The following is a 16,782-nucleotide window of genomic DNA, read 5'->3' as shown; positions in this document are numbered from 1 at the left end:
ACGCAAAGTTGGAAAGCGCTCCGCTTACCAAAGAGAACTGCAAAGGTAGAATATTTATCTTACCGCAAATATGTGTCGAGCAGTCTCGGCTATATCGGAAAGTTCCTTTTCGGGGAACTCCAAAAACTAACCCCAAATTCTTCGTAAAAAGCCCCTTGAATACTAAAGATACGTTGCTACTCTAGTTCAAAAAAAATCTGCAGGGTGGGGAGCGGTTTCTGAAATTCCGTTTTTATTAATCATTTATTATTGATTATTAATTATTCAACTCAATCCAGTTTTTCCGTAATTGAGAGTAACGGATACAACCGCGGAACACAGGAACCCTACGGAAACCAGTTTGTTTACGTAATGGAACATCACACGAACCAGTACATGACGACTCAAACTGACTCGAAGCGCAGATGTGCGGGTTTGAGGAACCAGAGCTCCAGCTCTTTAAAAGCTCATTTTGGCTTCGGAGCGAGATGCACGTTCGTACCCGCGCTGACCGACTTAATACGTGCTGAAAAATCACAGTTAAGCTGGACTTCGCCGAGCGTCGAGCTGCCTTCGCCCATCGTTGCATTCGCCCTTCTTCCGCTTCTACCGCTGCCAGGTAATGTTGGCTTCACCTTGACGAAGGACGGCGAAATTGCATTTGATGCGCTGCTCCTTAGCCACCTGGAGCTCGTCCTTCCCGTACCGCGTCGGGCCTCGGCTACAGCCGTGCACCGACACCGCAGCCGCTCTCGTCCCGTGGATTCGAGACGGCTGTGCCGTCCAGGGCTTAGCGCGCAAACCCGGACACCGGAGGACGGCGGGGTCCGTCCGCAGAAGGTCGAGAAGGCGGCCCCTGTCGCGGCCAAGACCTACCTGGCCAGGTGCTTCACCAGCAGTCCCAGGACGAGGCGGTTGGTCTCGGGGAGTCTGTGGACCAGGCCGTGGATGACTTGTACTCGGCACTCCGGGCTGCCAGATTCTGCCCGGCAGGACGACAGAGACACGCACCGATTAACCGCGGAACACACGGGCAGCGCTTCCGCTGGGAGATGCAGGTGCACCGGGCAACATCTAGCATGTAGGGGCAGCTGACGGCACACAGGTTACAGGGGTTGCATCGCGATCCAAAGGACGCAGGTTGGAATCTCACCTACCGCTGCAGTACTCTCCAGCAAAATTACCCAGCTGCATAAACGCAGACAAGCGTCGGCCAAATAAATAAACGCAGATGTTATCTTAGCTACTGCTCCGCGGCAGGTTCACCTACGGTGCCCAATATCACACGGGCTGTGCGATGGGACATGAGTTTGATCCCTGCTCGGTCTGTGTGGAGTTTGCATATTCTCCCCTTGTTCATGTGGGTTTTCTCCAGGTACTCTGGTTTCCTCCCAGTCCAAAGACATGTGGTTCAGGTGGCTCCAAAATTGCACTTTGTGCGTGCGTGCGTGCATTTCACACTGCTCTGCTGTATGAGGCAGCTGGGCTGGTAGCGGTTACAGCAGCTCCCTTCGGACGCAGAGGTATCGGGTTTGAATCCCACCCCAGCTCTAGCACCCTTGAGCAGAGTACTCACCCTGAATTGCTACAGTAAAAAAAAGAAAAAAAAAAATTACCGAGCTGTAGAAAGGGGTAAATAATTGCAGACAGCTTAACGTTATAAGTAGCTTTGTAGAAAAGTCTCTGCAAAAGCAATAAATGTAAAAAAAGGTGATGTTTACATCGTCCCGTCATTTTGGAAAAGATTCTTTTTCTGCGGTCCAGACCACGTTGCCTTTTTTCCCCCACTTGAAACCGAGGGTCATACGGGAATAAACCGCAGATGTGACTCGCTACCAAACGCTGCTCCTTTCCCCGAGAAGAAAATTAAAAATTAATACGTTTTCAAACGCCAACTGATTATAATAATCAGCAAAAGGCTTGGCGCCGCTTCTCAGAGAGTCCTGCAATTTTAGGTAGTTGGCAAAAAGGGAGGAGTATTAAGGCTGCTCAGACTTCATCTCCTCAAAACGTCCTCGCACAATCTAATATCTGATAGCTGCCGCCCACACATCCCACAATCCATTACTCCGCGAGCGACAAGGATTTGAACAGGCAAGGAGAAAAAAAAAAAGAAAAAAAAGAACCAAATCTCCTTTTAGATGCTGTCACCCTTCAGAAAATATTCATTTTCTAATCCATTTCTTCCTCCTCAAAACACAAGGTTAAAAAAAATAAATAATGAATTTGCAGCCTCACGGCTCCTTGCAGCTTCTCGTCATCTTTATGGCAAATGTTTATTCTTAATCCAGTTTGTTTCATTGCAAAAACACACACACACACACACACACACACACACACACACACGGTGTGGAAAAATGTATATAATCATTGTTAGGGTGTATATGATAAACCAGCAACAGAAAAATAAAAGGTTTGAAAATATATATTTATGTATGATTTCGTTTGGGGGGGGGGGGTGCAGCAGGTTGGACCTGGTCCTGCTCTCCGGTGGGTCCGGGGTTTGAGTCCCGCTTGGGGGGGCCTTGCGATGGACTGGTGTCCCGTCCTGGGTGTCCCCCCTCCCCCTCCAGCCTTACGCCCTGTGTTGCTGGGTTAGGCTCTGGCTCCCCGTGACCCCATATGGAACAAGCGGTTTCAAATGGAGATAAATAAATAAATCTATATAAAATATAATATATATGTGTGAGAGAGATTTCCTTTATGGCTCAATCTGCACAGACTATGAATTAGAGCTGCAGAGAAGAAAATTTAAGCAAACCGCACAAACGCTTTCGAGAAGCATGACGACGTGAATTTCCACCTCCGGCAGCATCGCGTCTCCTTTCCCCTTTCCCCTTTCCCTCGAAGACACGGGACCGAACTCGTAACGCATTCGCTCCACGAGTGCGAACGTCACACGCAATTCAGCATCGCGCTGGTCATCGGGCAACAAGATGCGCTTCAGAAGCGCAAGGAAGCTGCCTTGGCTGCTCTCGGAGCGAACGCCAGGGACTACTTGGGCGGCAAACCCGCCGAAAACCCAACCCCAGAAATAGCCGGCGAGTCGGAAATCGCACGACACGACGCCAAATTCCTACGTAAACACTAAACGTCCATCTGCCGTTCGGGTTCGAGGCGAAGCCTTAAAAGGGCACGTCTATCGACCGGTGATTTATTTAGAGCCGGGACCCGAAACGTGGAGCTTGGACCGGCGCTCCGGTGATTAATCCCATATAGTTTTCCCCCCTGCTCGAGCCAAACCCACAATCCAATCCAGAAACGGCGCTCGCTCCCCTTAAATTCTGGAGAACCGAGCGCAACCCGCAGCAGTTTCTCATTTCTGACACGGCAACCCGAGAGCCTTCGCTTCCCCACACGGGGATCTGTAAAAATATTATTGAAATACGAAAACGAGCCAGCCTCGTCGTCTCCCATTGTTTCCGCGGCAGCCCGGTGGGGCCCAAAACCCGGGTTCGAGGGTCTCCGAGCGCAGGCGAAGAAGAGAGAGCCCACATCAAGGGCGCAATGAAAAACCCAACGCTATTAACGCGGCATATTTTCCACGCTTACAACGCGCAGGCGAGCAAACGCTTGTTTCAACTCGGAGCCGTTCGGCAAACTTTGCATCCGCTTACGATACGTTTCAAACGGAGGGGATCTGGAGATGATAAACTTTGTGAGCTGAGTCAGCAAGGCTGTCTTCCCTGCAAACAAACACCACAAAACACGAGTCCAGAAAAGCTTTTTGAAACTGCAATTGAGCAAAAGTCGTTACCATTAGTCAACGGCAGCGAGGAAAACTGGTGTGTTTGTGTGCGTGGGGGGAGGGGGTCCGACACTTACTTGCGGGCAGGATGAACTCTTTGTACAAGCCGTAGGTCATCAGCAGCTCCGGGAGGCTCCTTGGAGAAGCGGGACAGAAAGAGACAGGAGCTGCTTTATGGTGCCTGCACACAGCGTGATTAATGTACCTGCGCCTGCCATTAAATTAGACGGCATGCACCGCGGTAACCAAGTTCATCCCAAGGTGCCTCCGCCGGGCCTCCGTCAGCCCGCATCGCCGAAACTCATCGCTCTCACGGAGCGTCGCTTGCAAGTACCCTGCGCTAAACGTCGAGTGTCCTGCTGTCCGTGGGCCAGCGCCCCCCACACACACACACACACACACACACACGAATTATGGGAAATCTACATAATCCGTTCAATCAATACAGTTGCATTTATCCCTATTGTTGGATTTTTATTCATTTATATATGTATTTTTTTTTTTTTTAATTGCATGGAGACCTCGAGAGGGAGGCACCCAGCACAGCAGGGGTTAATGACGCGCCGCCGAACTTTCCATCATGACCCCCGATGATTAATTCTCACTTACGCATTCAAAGGCCAATTATCGGGCTCCTGTCCAAATTAATCCGCCTTCTGGCCAGACATACACACCCCCTCCCCCCCCCCCCCCAGCTCAATTTAAGGGCTTTTTCCGCATTCGATATGCAAATGACTTGTCCGTCGTCAATCACTTCCAGGTGAGATACATTTCTCAGTGTCTGCTTGAGCCTGCAAAAGTGCCCCGAAAGGAAACATTTATACTGAAGTCTGGATTCGGACCCCCCCCCGCCTCACTCCCAAGTCACAGGTCCATATATATATATATATATATATATCACAGAACACTGGAACCCATTCGTTCTGCCTGGTCACAAAAATCAATAACAAAAAATGATGAAGGAGCTCATAAGATCATTAGAAAAATGGAAGGAATCAGCGGCCACCCCGCACTGGACAGCCCACCCTGCTCCAGCGCTTTACCGCGTTTACAAACCGGTCGTTTCAACCAAAACACTTTTAAATAATGCTCTGCATACGTGCACAAACGCACAAGGGCAGCTGCAGCTGGCACCGGAAGGTCGTGTGCTCGAACCCCAAAACAGATACTGCTGCGGCAGCCCCGGGAAAAGGATCTGACCTCATTGTTTCATATAACGTTCCGCTCAGAAACGGAAAACTCAAAAGAGCAGCGGTCACCCACAGTGGGGCCGTGGCTGTTTTCCCAGCATGCTTTGCAGCTGGACGTTACAGGATAGGGCCTCTTCTGCTCTGTTACCCTATTACCAAAGTAACTGTAACTTCTGGATAAATTTACCGCAACAGTGTTATTCATTTATCCCCCGCAATTACTCTTCCTGTCCTTTAATAGTCATGGTAAAGGAATGGGGTTCGACACAAATTCTTCACATGAAATCTTACCGCTCATAACCCTAAACCGGGAGCTGAACCGAGCTGGTAGCGAAATAAGGGTGGTCCGGTCGCACTGCTGGGTTGAGGCCACTCTTACCTCTTGTCCCAGAGTAAATGTACTGAACCGTCTCGGCGACAAAGCAGCGCACGGCTCACGGGGGCGTCCTGACCTGAGGAAGAGCTTCAGCGCGCTGGTTATGGTCTTGACGTCCCAGTCGTCAGATGCGGACAGGTCCACCTCGTTCCCGCTTTTCTCATCTGAAAGGGTCACGGCATTAGAGTGAGTCTCCGTGCGCCCAGCGTCACGCACGGAAGTTTGGGGGGGGGGGGGGGGGGGGGCTCCGAATGGAGCGCATCCCGGACAGGAGAGGGACACGGGAACAGCGGACAGCCTCGGTGGAGGGACACGTCCACACATGAGCACTGGAGTCAAAGCAGTTAAGTGCTCCACCCTCTTTAGGAGACACTGAGAAATTACATTTTAATTACTTTTACTGGATGCTGAGTGTTTTTTTTTTTTTTTTAAGCGCTTAAGTCAGACCTGTATTATTTAAATCCACAAATCATTTCCCATGACCTTCCACTTGCTTTGCATCAGGTGCCCTTTGGATTCCCTCCGATCCAAGAAGCTGCTTTATTAACAAAAGAAATGACTTTTGGACTCAGCTTTTTAAAGTGTGAGTCATTAAACTGTTTTGGCTCAGGGAAAGAAGGTGGGTAGTCTTGAGTGCATCCCTGAGACCCAAAGCCCCATCATCTACATTTATTTCTCAGGTGCTTTTCTCCAAAGCGACTTCCAATGAACTCTGTGTAGTGTTATGAGCCCAAACACATTATTCACCGCGGTGACTTACACCACTAGATACATTAGATCACTCATCCATACATCAGTGGAACACACACACACACACACACACACACACACACACACACACACACACACACACACTTTCTCTGTCACTCACACATCATGCACTGGGGTCCCTCATAGATGACCATAGAGGGGGACGACGGAAGGACTGAGGGAACCAGGTGGAGGAAGCGCGGGGGTGGGAGACAAACTACCGAGGAAGGACTGGTTCGCTCGCCCACGGCCTGCGCGTGGTTTGAGGGCCTGCGAGTGGCCAGGACCGGAGCGCAGCACCTCCTGGCACTCCGGGCTCACGTCTGACACGTACGAGGACGGTGCGACAGCAGGACGGACGACAGTCCGGCTACGCAATATTTGTATATTTTTTATTATCTGTCTTGTCACTGTCATTCTGTCTGTGCTGTGGAAGTTTGTCACCAAGACGAATTCCTTGTATGTGTAAATGTACTTGGTAATAAAGCGCGTTCATTCAATATCATCTGGTGTCAAAAACGACACCAACATGATGGGGGGGGGAAAAAGGGAAAAAAACCACCACGCAAAGGGACAAATTTAACACACACACACACACACACACACACACCGTGGGCAGCTCCACGCCACCCCCAGCGGACACGTGGCCAGTTTTGCCACGCGAGGCACGTGCCCGGCGACTAGGCTACACCCACAGACGGGATGGTGGCGCGACTCCCCGCCCCCCCACCAGCGGGAGCCGAGCATTGCGGACAAGGACAGCGCCGCGATGGGGTTGCGGGGAGCGTATGGGAAACCGTGCGAGCGTCTCGCAATGTGGCACCCTTATGGAGCGGGGGAGGGGAGGGGAGGGGAGGGGAGGGGGAGCCTGGTCTCCAGGCCCATCGGCCCCAGCGGAAAACTAAACAAGCAGCCCAACAATTACAGCCTGTTATATTACACAGTGCCTGTCCTGCTGTGGCACCACGGGTCACTTTTAAAAACATTCCCCTGCTGGTGCTTCGCTTCCTTCCTTTCTCACTCACACACACACACACACACACACACACACACACACACACACAAAATAGGAAAGGCTGTTCCTGGTTTACGTTTCGGCTCGTCTCCCAAAGACGCCTCCGTGTCCGTCCCCCCTCCCCCGAGACCGCGGCGTGCCTTTCAGCTTCTCGTACGCCGTTCTAAGACACCCAAAATAAATCCAAACGGAAGGCGAGCCGCTAGCCAGCTTTAGCCCCGTGTCTGAACAGCGCTGCCTTAACCGCGGCCTGTTGAGCTCAAGCGTCTGCGAAACACAAACCAATGACACCCCCAACAAGACGGGTGCCAGGCAACGGAACACGCCGTTATATTTACATCCTTCGGGGTGAGGGAAGACCGAACATTTGACACGCGGGGGGGGCAGGAAGCCGAGAGGTGGCCGACGCTTGGCCAGAACCTAAAGCGTCCGTTTCAGATGGTGACGCCGGACCCGGACCCCACGGACGCCACGGCGACGTTTCCTCACCTGTCATTATATTCAAGAGCTTCTGAACTTTAGAACTGACGCCCACCACTCTGTACAGGCCCTGGTCATTGATACCTGCACACACGAGGAGGGGCAGAAAAATAAAAAATTAAAAGTGAATTTTGGTTGTTATACAATTTAATTGAAGCATGACAAAAACCTTACTCTGGTTCTGTGGACTCACGAAATACATATCAATTCATGAGTTTTAAAACATTTTCAGGAAAGTAAGGCTAAATGGGATATTCTCGATCTGTTTTTAAATTAGTGCATTTGAGAGTGTGAAATGATTTTTCAGTAACACTCATATCATAAATAATTCTCAGACCACAATGTCAACCACAATGTAGTGTAATCCTGCCCTCTTGTGGCCACCTTCAGGTACTGCAAGCTGCACCCACACACAATGAGTAACAGTGATCACTAAGGAGCCACAATTTACATTGTTCGCATATACAATTTTTTTTTAACACAAATTATTTTTCAGCAACAGGACTCATGTGTTTTGCCAATGGTTTACCTTGCTATATTGCTGAAAGTGCAAAACAAGCGGTCTAAATAACCCACAAACCCTTCTCCCCTCACATGGCCCTTAGAAGGAGGAAGAAGAAGAAGGGGAAAAAAAAAAAGTGTTTTACCCCGTTTCTCTATGGCGTTGATACAGTTCTTCACAAACGAAATCCCAATTTCATTCAGCTGGGCATCGACTTAAAAAAACAAAAAAAAGTGGCATTCAGCATTTGTCAATTCATGAGAAAACTTTAAAAATGGAAAAAAAAAAAAAAAAAAAGGCAGCTGTAGAAAGACTAAATCAACTGTAAAACAAGCTTGATCCCCCACCCCACACACACACACACACACACACACACAGATCCTATGGGGCATTTACAAAATGTTTCATGCATATGCATTATAATCGATAAAACTGAAGTGACACACGAATCTGCCATCACATATGGCCCTGGCCTCGGCCCATTCGTCTTCCGGCACGCAGAGGACCAGACTGAGCACAGCCCTGCTCATCTGCTGCGTTTCCGTGTCATCTGTGGCTTTGGAAGGACCGCCGAGAAAGCGGCGCGGAAGGCCGTCGCACTTACTTCCCCTTTCTTTGGAGTAGGTCTTGCCCCAGTGGTTCACCTGGCCACACAAAGGAAACGGCGGTGAACACCAGTCCAGTGGAATTCCACATCGAGAAAATTTATTAAATAAAAAAAAACTTTCACATTACACACAGACACACAACTGGCTTCTACACTTACATTTATTAGTTTAGCTGATTATTCACCCATTTATACAGCTGGGTAATTTTACTGGAGCAATTTAGGCTAAGTACCTTGCTCAAGGGCACTACAACCAGAGATGAGATTCGAACCTGCAACCTTTAGGTCCCAAGGCAACGGTTCTAACCACTACGCTACGTAAGGAGAGCTGAAACAGACGACGCAGAGAGGACGTCCGGGTCCGAACCCGAAGACTTACAGGTTCCGTCCCTCCCATGGCCTCCATCCAGAGCTTGCGGTCTTCTTCCGAGAGGGTCTGGACAGTGAGCATCGCCCCTGGCCTGATTGACAAGAACATAGTAAATCCAAAAGCCCAGCGTACCTTAATTCAGCATCAGTTCATCAGTCATGACTCCCATTTGCTGCTGCGCTCCCTAGTGGCCTTTTCACTGAATTGCAGATCCGGATTCACAGCATCACCGAGTCCCGACTTTGCATTCCGTCATCATGAATTTAAAACCATTTAATCCATTTAAAAAAAGTAGTCTGTTTATTTTGTATTTAATATATTTATATATGTACGTATACACACATCTGCCTAACAGAGAGAGTGTGTTCCACTGATGTATGGATGAGTGAGCCAGTTTAAGTAGCGTATCTAGCAGCGTAAGTCACCGCGGTGAATAAGGTGTGTGGGCTCATAACACTACATAGAGTTCATTGGAAGTTGCTTTGGAGAAGAAAAAGTGTCTGCTAAAATAAATAAAATGTAACACTTTCCTCCACAGCTACTTAAAATATAATAATACACAGATTACAGACACAAATGTACGCACATATAGAGTACTGCTCATTGAAAACAAAAAACACAGCCAATTACCACTACTGGGATAAGTAAAATTGATTTTAGAAGAGGTATAATAAACACAAGAGAAAATATGACATTGTGGCTCAACAGTGCGTGACAAATCCTCCGGAGCTCTGTAAACCGCTGGACGCCGCCGTGCCAAATCCCACAACGTGTTCTGCGCCGAGCCCTGCTAAGCTCCCGGCCAAAGTCGACATCTTTCTCAACAGTAACCGTATCCTCACCCGAGGGTTTTTTTTCCCCTCTGGTTGGGGAGGCAGCATTCAGACTGGTTTGAGGGAGCAGGACAAGAAGTGACGCGGACTGTCGTTTCTCTTCCATGAACATTCGGTTGGGTTTGTTAAATGGAGTACTTTACCAGACTGGGGGTGCATTGGAGAAACTTTTGAGCTGATGAGGGACACCTAGCGATCACCCGGGGCCCAGGTAGAACGGGAACCGTACGCGTGACCCTAAGGGTGACGACGTCTCACCGATCCGTTATTTCGAGGTCCAAGCAGAAGCGCCGGTCCAGCACATCGGTTGTTTTGCGAACGCAGGACTTGAAGGTGACGGATTCCGTTTCCCCCTGCGGACACAGAGCCGTTTCGTATGTCACCAGCAGGGGGAGACAGCGGCACTCGAACCGCACGCTCGGTAAAGGTTCGGAGCCGTTCGGCCGAGAGGTGAGAAACGGGACAAAAACAGAAAAAGTGCGACAGGCGGAGCTCCGAGCTCCAACGGCGAAGGCGCGAAAAGCAAACGGAGCGGCCAAAGCATCGTTCGTTTTCGGACGCCACTCACGATTTTCCCCCCTGATCTCTGATCGAAGGTGACCATGTGCAGGATCTTCTGCTCCTTGACGAAAGTGCAGTATCTCTTCACCCAGCTGGAGCCGAAGGGAGGAGGCCCTGGACACGGACCAAAAAAAAAAACAAACTACCATTAGTGACCATCCAACACAACCCCAAGTGTTGGGGGATTCACAGCCATCTGATCTGGGCCATTGGGCGCCAAACACACACTTATGCCCTGAAGGTTGCTGGTTCTGTTTCCTGGAGGAGGTTGCCTGCAAGTGCCCCAGTTAAACACCCTACTGTACCCATGAACTAAGTGGAAATATTTACTTACAATACACAGCATCTACAAAAGTCCTTGTGCAGGGAGGGAATTGTTAATTCCTTTGTTATAAATTTTCCCATTTTATTTTCCAGATAATGAACTTCACACTGTACCTAATGGCATAAATTGTGCCCTCCTGCTACCTGAAGTCTACAGTTACAAATTGTGAAAAACTGAACAAACTGCATTTCACCAACTTAAGTCCTACATAGACGAAGTTATTAGAAATTCAAACTGCACAAGAACTCCAGACACCCTGTACTTCCACTGCGATCATGCGGTCTTTGTCCACTTGGGTTACACTCTCCTCTTGTTAAATATATACCACACATGATGCAACACTGGCACACTGAGGGGGGAGATCCCTCACGACCATCATCACCCCTCTCCGCCCCTTCTGGGAGAAGCCATCACACGTACTTTTCTCCTGCACATAGAGGTAGCCCTCGATGCTGATGGGGCTGGTCTGCCGGTGCTGCTGGGGGCACTCTTTGATCTTCTTCATCAGCTCCACGACCTCGGATCTGGTGCCCTCGAAACGACTCCTCGTCTGGGGAAGGGCGGGAAGCAGGGAAAGGAGCGCACCTTTCACACGCTGGAGTTTGAAGGTTAAACGCAGTGCGGGAGCAGGGAAGCGGAACATCTTAATCGCATCCCAGAAGATCTTCCAAAACACCATTTAATAACGGGGGAAGAATGTTATTATTGGCCGGGAAACAGAAAGGGGTCCCGACATGCTCGCACGTACAATAACTGGTGTTGAAAAGCGCCCCAGAAGAGAGACCTTGTAAAAACACAAAAGGTCATTTTCATCAGGAAACTTCCTTATCATTTTTCTAAGTCAAATGATTCACCCCACCGATGGGGAACATCATCACAAGCCTATTTCCAAATTTCACAAGTTTGTCCAAAAATAGTTCTTGCGTTCTTAATACAGTCATCAGAAACCCTGTAGACACAGACAGACGGCCCTCAAAACCCCAGAGAGATGATCTTACAAGTATGGTTCGTTAGCCCTACAGAGATGGTCTTACAGTAAAGGTCTTTGGAAACCCAACAGAGATGTTCCTTGGAAACGGTCTTTGAAAGCCCTATAGAAAAGGTTCTACAGCGACAGCCCTCAGAAATGGTTCTACAGAGATGGTCCTCAGAAACCCAACAGAGACACTCCACACAGAAGGTTCTACAGACATAGGCCTACAGAAGAATGCCCTAAAGAGAACCCACAGAGATGGTTGTACAGATCTGGTCTTCAGAAACAGTCCTCAAAAAGATACCACACCAGAGATGGTCCTGAGAAAATTGCATTTCAGAGACCCAACAGCTGACCAGGAGAAGTGTCTCACATTCTGAATGTTGATCTGCAGGGCTCTTTTATAGTGGTCAAAGTCCTTGGCCAGCTCATATCCTTGATGGTAGAAGGTGAAGACGGTTTGAAAGAACGCCAGCATCTGCCCCAAGAAAGAGAAGAATCAGGAACAAACGAGGAAAAAAAAAAAAAAGCACTACTTTAGACACACTTAGGATCCGCTGTGTGTTTGGATAAGTGCCACTGTGGAGGATTTGCTCACAGGCTCCACGCAGTCAAACTTCTTCCTCTCCTGGATTTCCTGCAGCTTGCAAACGTACTCGAGGGATTCCTCCTGAAAATGTTGCCTCATCAGCTCCACTTGGAGGTCTGCCTGGAAAAGGGAAGACATGGGCCCATAAATGGGACTCCGAGCAGAACCTAAGCGCGCGCACGCACACACAGACGCGCACACACACACACACACACACACACACACACACACACACACACACACACGAGCAATGGTCCTCCAGGAGATGCTGGTGCACGGGTTGGGACAAGTCAACAAGCGTGTGTTGTGCGACCCAAGTTTCAGGCCTAGTTCAGCCCAGTGTTCGGTCCCCCATGTTTACAACAGACGCGGACGCAAACGCGCCGTCCGAGGCCGCGTTTGCACCAGCATACCGTCATACGCCCAAGGACCTCGGGTTCATTTGTAACGACCTCAAAGCAACCGGCAACGTGAGCGTTTCGCTCCGCCTTTCCACGTCCCCCCGCTCATCTTCCTCCCCTCGGAGAAAAAGCTCGTACTTATCGCTCCCCTGAGCCCTCCAACTTCCAAGCGAGGCGCTTTCCCGATAAACAGAGGTTTCAATTTCATATTTCTCCCGCGTGACAACACGCTCTCGGCAGAGACGCGTTCACGGCCCAGCGGTGCCTTGAGGTTTTTCTCCCCCGGCGCTTTCCTCATAGCTGGCCGTAACTTCTGTAAAAACACTCAACACGCTCTCTCTTTCCTATTCGCTGGCAGAGACCGACACTACAGGCCTGTAAGCATCTCCCCTGGTCCACGCGTGCGAGTGCATACACACACCGAGATCTGCTCATGCTCAAAAAAAAAAAAAAAAGGAAGGGGCCGGAGACAACGTGACGTCTTTCCAAACAAACGTCCTTTCTCAATAAATCGTTCCTCCCAGCAGACGAAGGCCTTATCGCATCTCTGGCTGAGGTTCCCCATTCCCGCGGACAGGTGCGGAACTTCACGGTACCTCTTGCAGGTGCTGCTCCTTCTTCTTCGCCGACAGCGTCAGCAGCTTCTCCAGAGCGCTGTAGTACTTCTCCGTCTCCTTCTCGTACCTCTTCCTCTCCTCCTTTACCAAAGAGCAGAGCCATTAGTCTTTCATACTCCTTAGCAGCCTTACATTGACACTTATTTGCCCATTTATACAGCTGGGTAATTTTTACTGTATCATTCAGGGTATTACAGCTGGAGCAGGGACTCGAACCCAAGATCTTCCGTCTTCGAGGCGACGGCTCTAACCGCCGCAGCACCCGTTTCAAACCCGGAGAGGAGGAGCTCACCTTGGCAGCACCCAGCTGCTCTTTGCGAAACTTCTCCAGCGGCTTCATCAGGGTCTCTGTGATGTTCCTCATCTGGATAAAGAGAGCCAGGAAACGCCAAAGCCCGATCACAGACGCTGCAGGACAGCCAGGTGTGAACTACACCCACCAGAAGGTCACAGGACCTCCTCGATGGTCTGGGCACATTGACAATGGGGGGGGAACTTCTCGCACAATTCAAAGCAAACTTGGGTAAATTCAGCAGGACATAAGCGTGAAGCTGATATAAACATGTAGTAAATCAGTGCACATCAAACCTTTGAGTGGAAAGTTGTTTCTAGAAACACAACCATGATTTGTGAGTAGATGAAGGAATTCCTATTAACCGACAAAGCGCTCGCTCTCCGAGCCCCGGGTAACGAGCCCACCGCGTAAAGGTGTCGCCGTGTCTAATCTCCCTCATCGACAGCAATGACGGCCCTGGACGGGCACGGTAAACGCAGCTCTCCGCCAGCGCTCGGGTTCCCGAGTGAATTCCTCGACGAGCCTAGACCTGCCACAACCCCCTGCCCCGCCCCAGTCCCACAGGTCCCAGTTACAGGCGTTCGAGTCACCCGCGGTGAGGGAGGGATGGTCCAAGGGCCTTAGAGCAAAACAACCCTCCCCCACACACACACACACACACACACACACACACACTCTCCTTGGCACAGCTTAGGGATGCTGACCGCAGGCCCAAAGAGATTCACTTGGGACAAACGGGGAGCAGACCGTTTTCCGTGCTTCTCATGCTGCGCTGGAGAAGGAGAAAGTTAAATAAAACACAGACACACACGCGTCTGTATAAAATTCCAGTTATCTGAATCAAGGAGCCGATCTAACATTCCAAACCAGTGATTTATTTGAAAGGAATCGGCAACTCGAGGCGAATGAAGTCAGCAAATCCAGCTCCCTTCCCCGAGCAAACTGGGGTCCCATTATGGACCAGATTATGCACGTTCTCCACCAAACCGCACACGGTAAACCGAATTACGCCCAGCGATGTTCGGGGGTCATGCCCTCCCTGCACTCTCCGGCGGCTTCGGCTCACGGCGCTGCACGGGGTCAACGGGGAGCCGACGGCAGACCTCGCGGCTCTTCTTCAAAATCTGGCCCGTGCGCATCGTCGGGTCTCATCGAGGACCGCGGCGTAAAACGAAAGCGAGAAGAGACGCCGGCTTCGGCTCGCAGCTTCGCGCACCATAAAAGGAAAAGACGGGGGCCGGGGGTCCGGCGGCGAGAGCCTCACCATGAGCTCTCGCTGCTCCTCCAAGTTCTTGAGGAAGGAGGCGAATTCCCGCAGAGATTCATCTGAAACGAAAAAACGTTCACAGCTACCGGTAGCTTCTTCAGTGGGGGGAGGGGGGTGGAAAGGGTGCAAACGGTGCAAACATACAACACGCATAACGGATCTCAGAAACATCCCATCCCAACACACCCGCCAGCAGCTGGGCACGCAGCGCCACGGTCAGAAGCGCGCACGCACTCACCGATGCACTTCTCGTCGTCCGTCCTGGCGTCGCCGATGTACTCGAACTGGAACTCGCCGAGGCACTGGGCAAACTTGCGCTGGGCCAAGCCCAGTTCTGGAAGGCAGAGCAAACCCGGTTCCTCGGATCAGAGATGCGAAGCTTCGGCCTCCTCTTATTCCGCCGACCGGCGCACGAGGGAGCGTAGCGCTACGCGGGATACGAGCGAAGACGAACGACATGCTTCGAACAATACCTTTCTTTTTTCAATCCACGCTCTCGTCCAAGACGACTTACAGCGTGAGGCGAGGTAAATGACCACACAGGGTAACCGACTCAGACAGCTCTCCTGCGAATCAACACTTAATACCTTAGTATTAACGATAAATACAGGTTACGCTTTTTATTATTTATTCCTTTATCGGATGACTTTTGCAAAGGTGACTTTCACAGATAGGGATGTATATGTTGCTACTTCCATGGATTTATCCATTGAGAGAGCTGGGTAATTTTTACTGTATCAATTTAGGGTACGCACCTGTGATCACAGGTACTAGAGCAGGAGGGAGTCTCAAGCCCGGGTCCTTCGAATACATGGCGACGGCTTTGCCTACTGCACTAACCTCTTCCTCATACAGAGGTATGATAATTTACCTGCCACTCCGATGCCTTCTTTGGACTAAATCATAAATTGGTTATTAAATGACCAGACCCTCGCCGATCTCATGGAAGGCAGATCTCGGTCTGTGAACTCTCGAGAGCTCATGTTCTCAGCGCCGGTGACACAAGACGGGCGCTGAGGTCTTCCTGTTTCCCACAGTGAAAGGAGGGCACGGCACTGCTCTGCAGAGCGCATGCACACACACTCTCTAACCCGAGAAAATGCATCGAGACTTGGCCTCCCGCTACACCGGCACCAAGGCTGCATGGAGGCTAAACACAAAGCATACACGTAGTGGGGTGGTGTACACTGCAGGTTTTTTTTTTTTTTTTTTTTTTTTAAAAAAAACTGGACAAGAGACATTTTGAGGTGTTTGAACAAGGAGGTTCTCAAACACAGCAGGTTAGCAAACACCTTAGTGCTGACTCAGCAGAAAAATGATCACACAGGGGCTGGAGTCTGTAGAATGTGTACAGACACCTCTTCTGTGTGTCACACCATCAAACCTGTATTAACATCTCAGTTTTAAAGATAAATACAGGTCTTCATTTCATACAGGCTTGATTTCGTACAGACTGGCGTCGCTTAACGATGGGGATACGTTCTGAGAAACATGTCCTTAGGCAATTTCATCATTGTGCAAATGCAGAGTGCACTTAAGCAGACCTAGATGGTGTAGCCTCGATCACAGAGTGCACTTATACACACCTACGTGGTACAGCCTCGATGTAGCCAAGAGACGCGGTAAACATGAGATTTATGATGCTGCTGCCGGCCTAACACAGCATACTGTTTTACTGTAAATTTTTTATAAGTAGACGAGTACACTAAAATAATAAGTACAGTAAATTACATAAACCAGTAGCATACATGTTTATCATCAAGTATGATGTACTGTACATAATTGGATGTGCTATACTTGTATACAACTGGCAGCGCAGTAGGTTTGATTACACCAGAAGCACCACCAGGAACACACAACACATATCGTGTTACGACGGCTACGATGTCACTAGGCGATGAGAA

At 49.9% G+C, this 16,782-nt stretch overlaps 1 protein-coding gene across 1 annotated transcript in view; it reads right to left on the bottom strand.

Moving 5' to 3' along the window:
- arhgap10 (Rho GTPase activating protein 10) overlaps nt 1-16,782 on the bottom strand; it is a 46,370-nt gene that overhangs the window by 13,933 nt on the left and 15,655 nt on the right. Inside the window, exons 2-17 of the mRNA XM_018736023.2 lie at nt 15,117-15,212; nt 14,876-14,937; nt 13,609-13,680; nt 13,296-13,397; nt 12,308-12,418; nt 12,083-12,187; nt 11,157-11,286; nt 10,419-10,525; nt 10,109-10,203; nt 9,027-9,108; nt 8,645-8,684; nt 8,186-8,254; nt 7,548-7,622; nt 5,370-5,457; nt 3,805-3,863; nt 856-961 (exon numbers count right to left, since the gene is read on the bottom strand). Coding sequence (XP_018591539.2) covers nt 856-961; nt 3,805-3,863; nt 5,370-5,457; nt 7,548-7,622; nt 8,186-8,254; nt 8,645-8,684; nt 9,027-9,108; nt 10,109-10,203; nt 10,419-10,525; nt 11,157-11,286; nt 12,083-12,187; nt 12,308-12,418; nt 13,296-13,397; nt 13,609-13,680; nt 14,876-14,937; nt 15,117-15,212 — 1,399 coding nt within the window. The remainder of the gene's footprint in view (nt 1-855; nt 962-3,804; nt 3,864-5,369; nt 5,458-7,547; nt 7,623-8,185; nt 8,255-8,644; nt 8,685-9,026; nt 9,109-10,108; nt 10,204-10,418; nt 10,526-11,156; nt 11,287-12,082; nt 12,188-12,307; nt 12,419-13,295; nt 13,398-13,608; nt 13,681-14,875; nt 14,938-15,116; nt 15,213-16,782) is intronic.

Source organism: Scleropages formosus, chromosome 16, assembly GCF_900964775.1.
Source record: "Scleropages formosus chromosome 16, fSclFor1.1, whole genome shotgun sequence".
Taxonomy (NCBI): domain Eukaryota; kingdom Metazoa; phylum Chordata; class Actinopteri; order Osteoglossiformes; family Osteoglossidae; genus Scleropages; species Scleropages formosus.
Note: the sequence above shows the minus strand (reverse complement) of the source record. Positions and strands in the feature narration are given on the sequence as shown.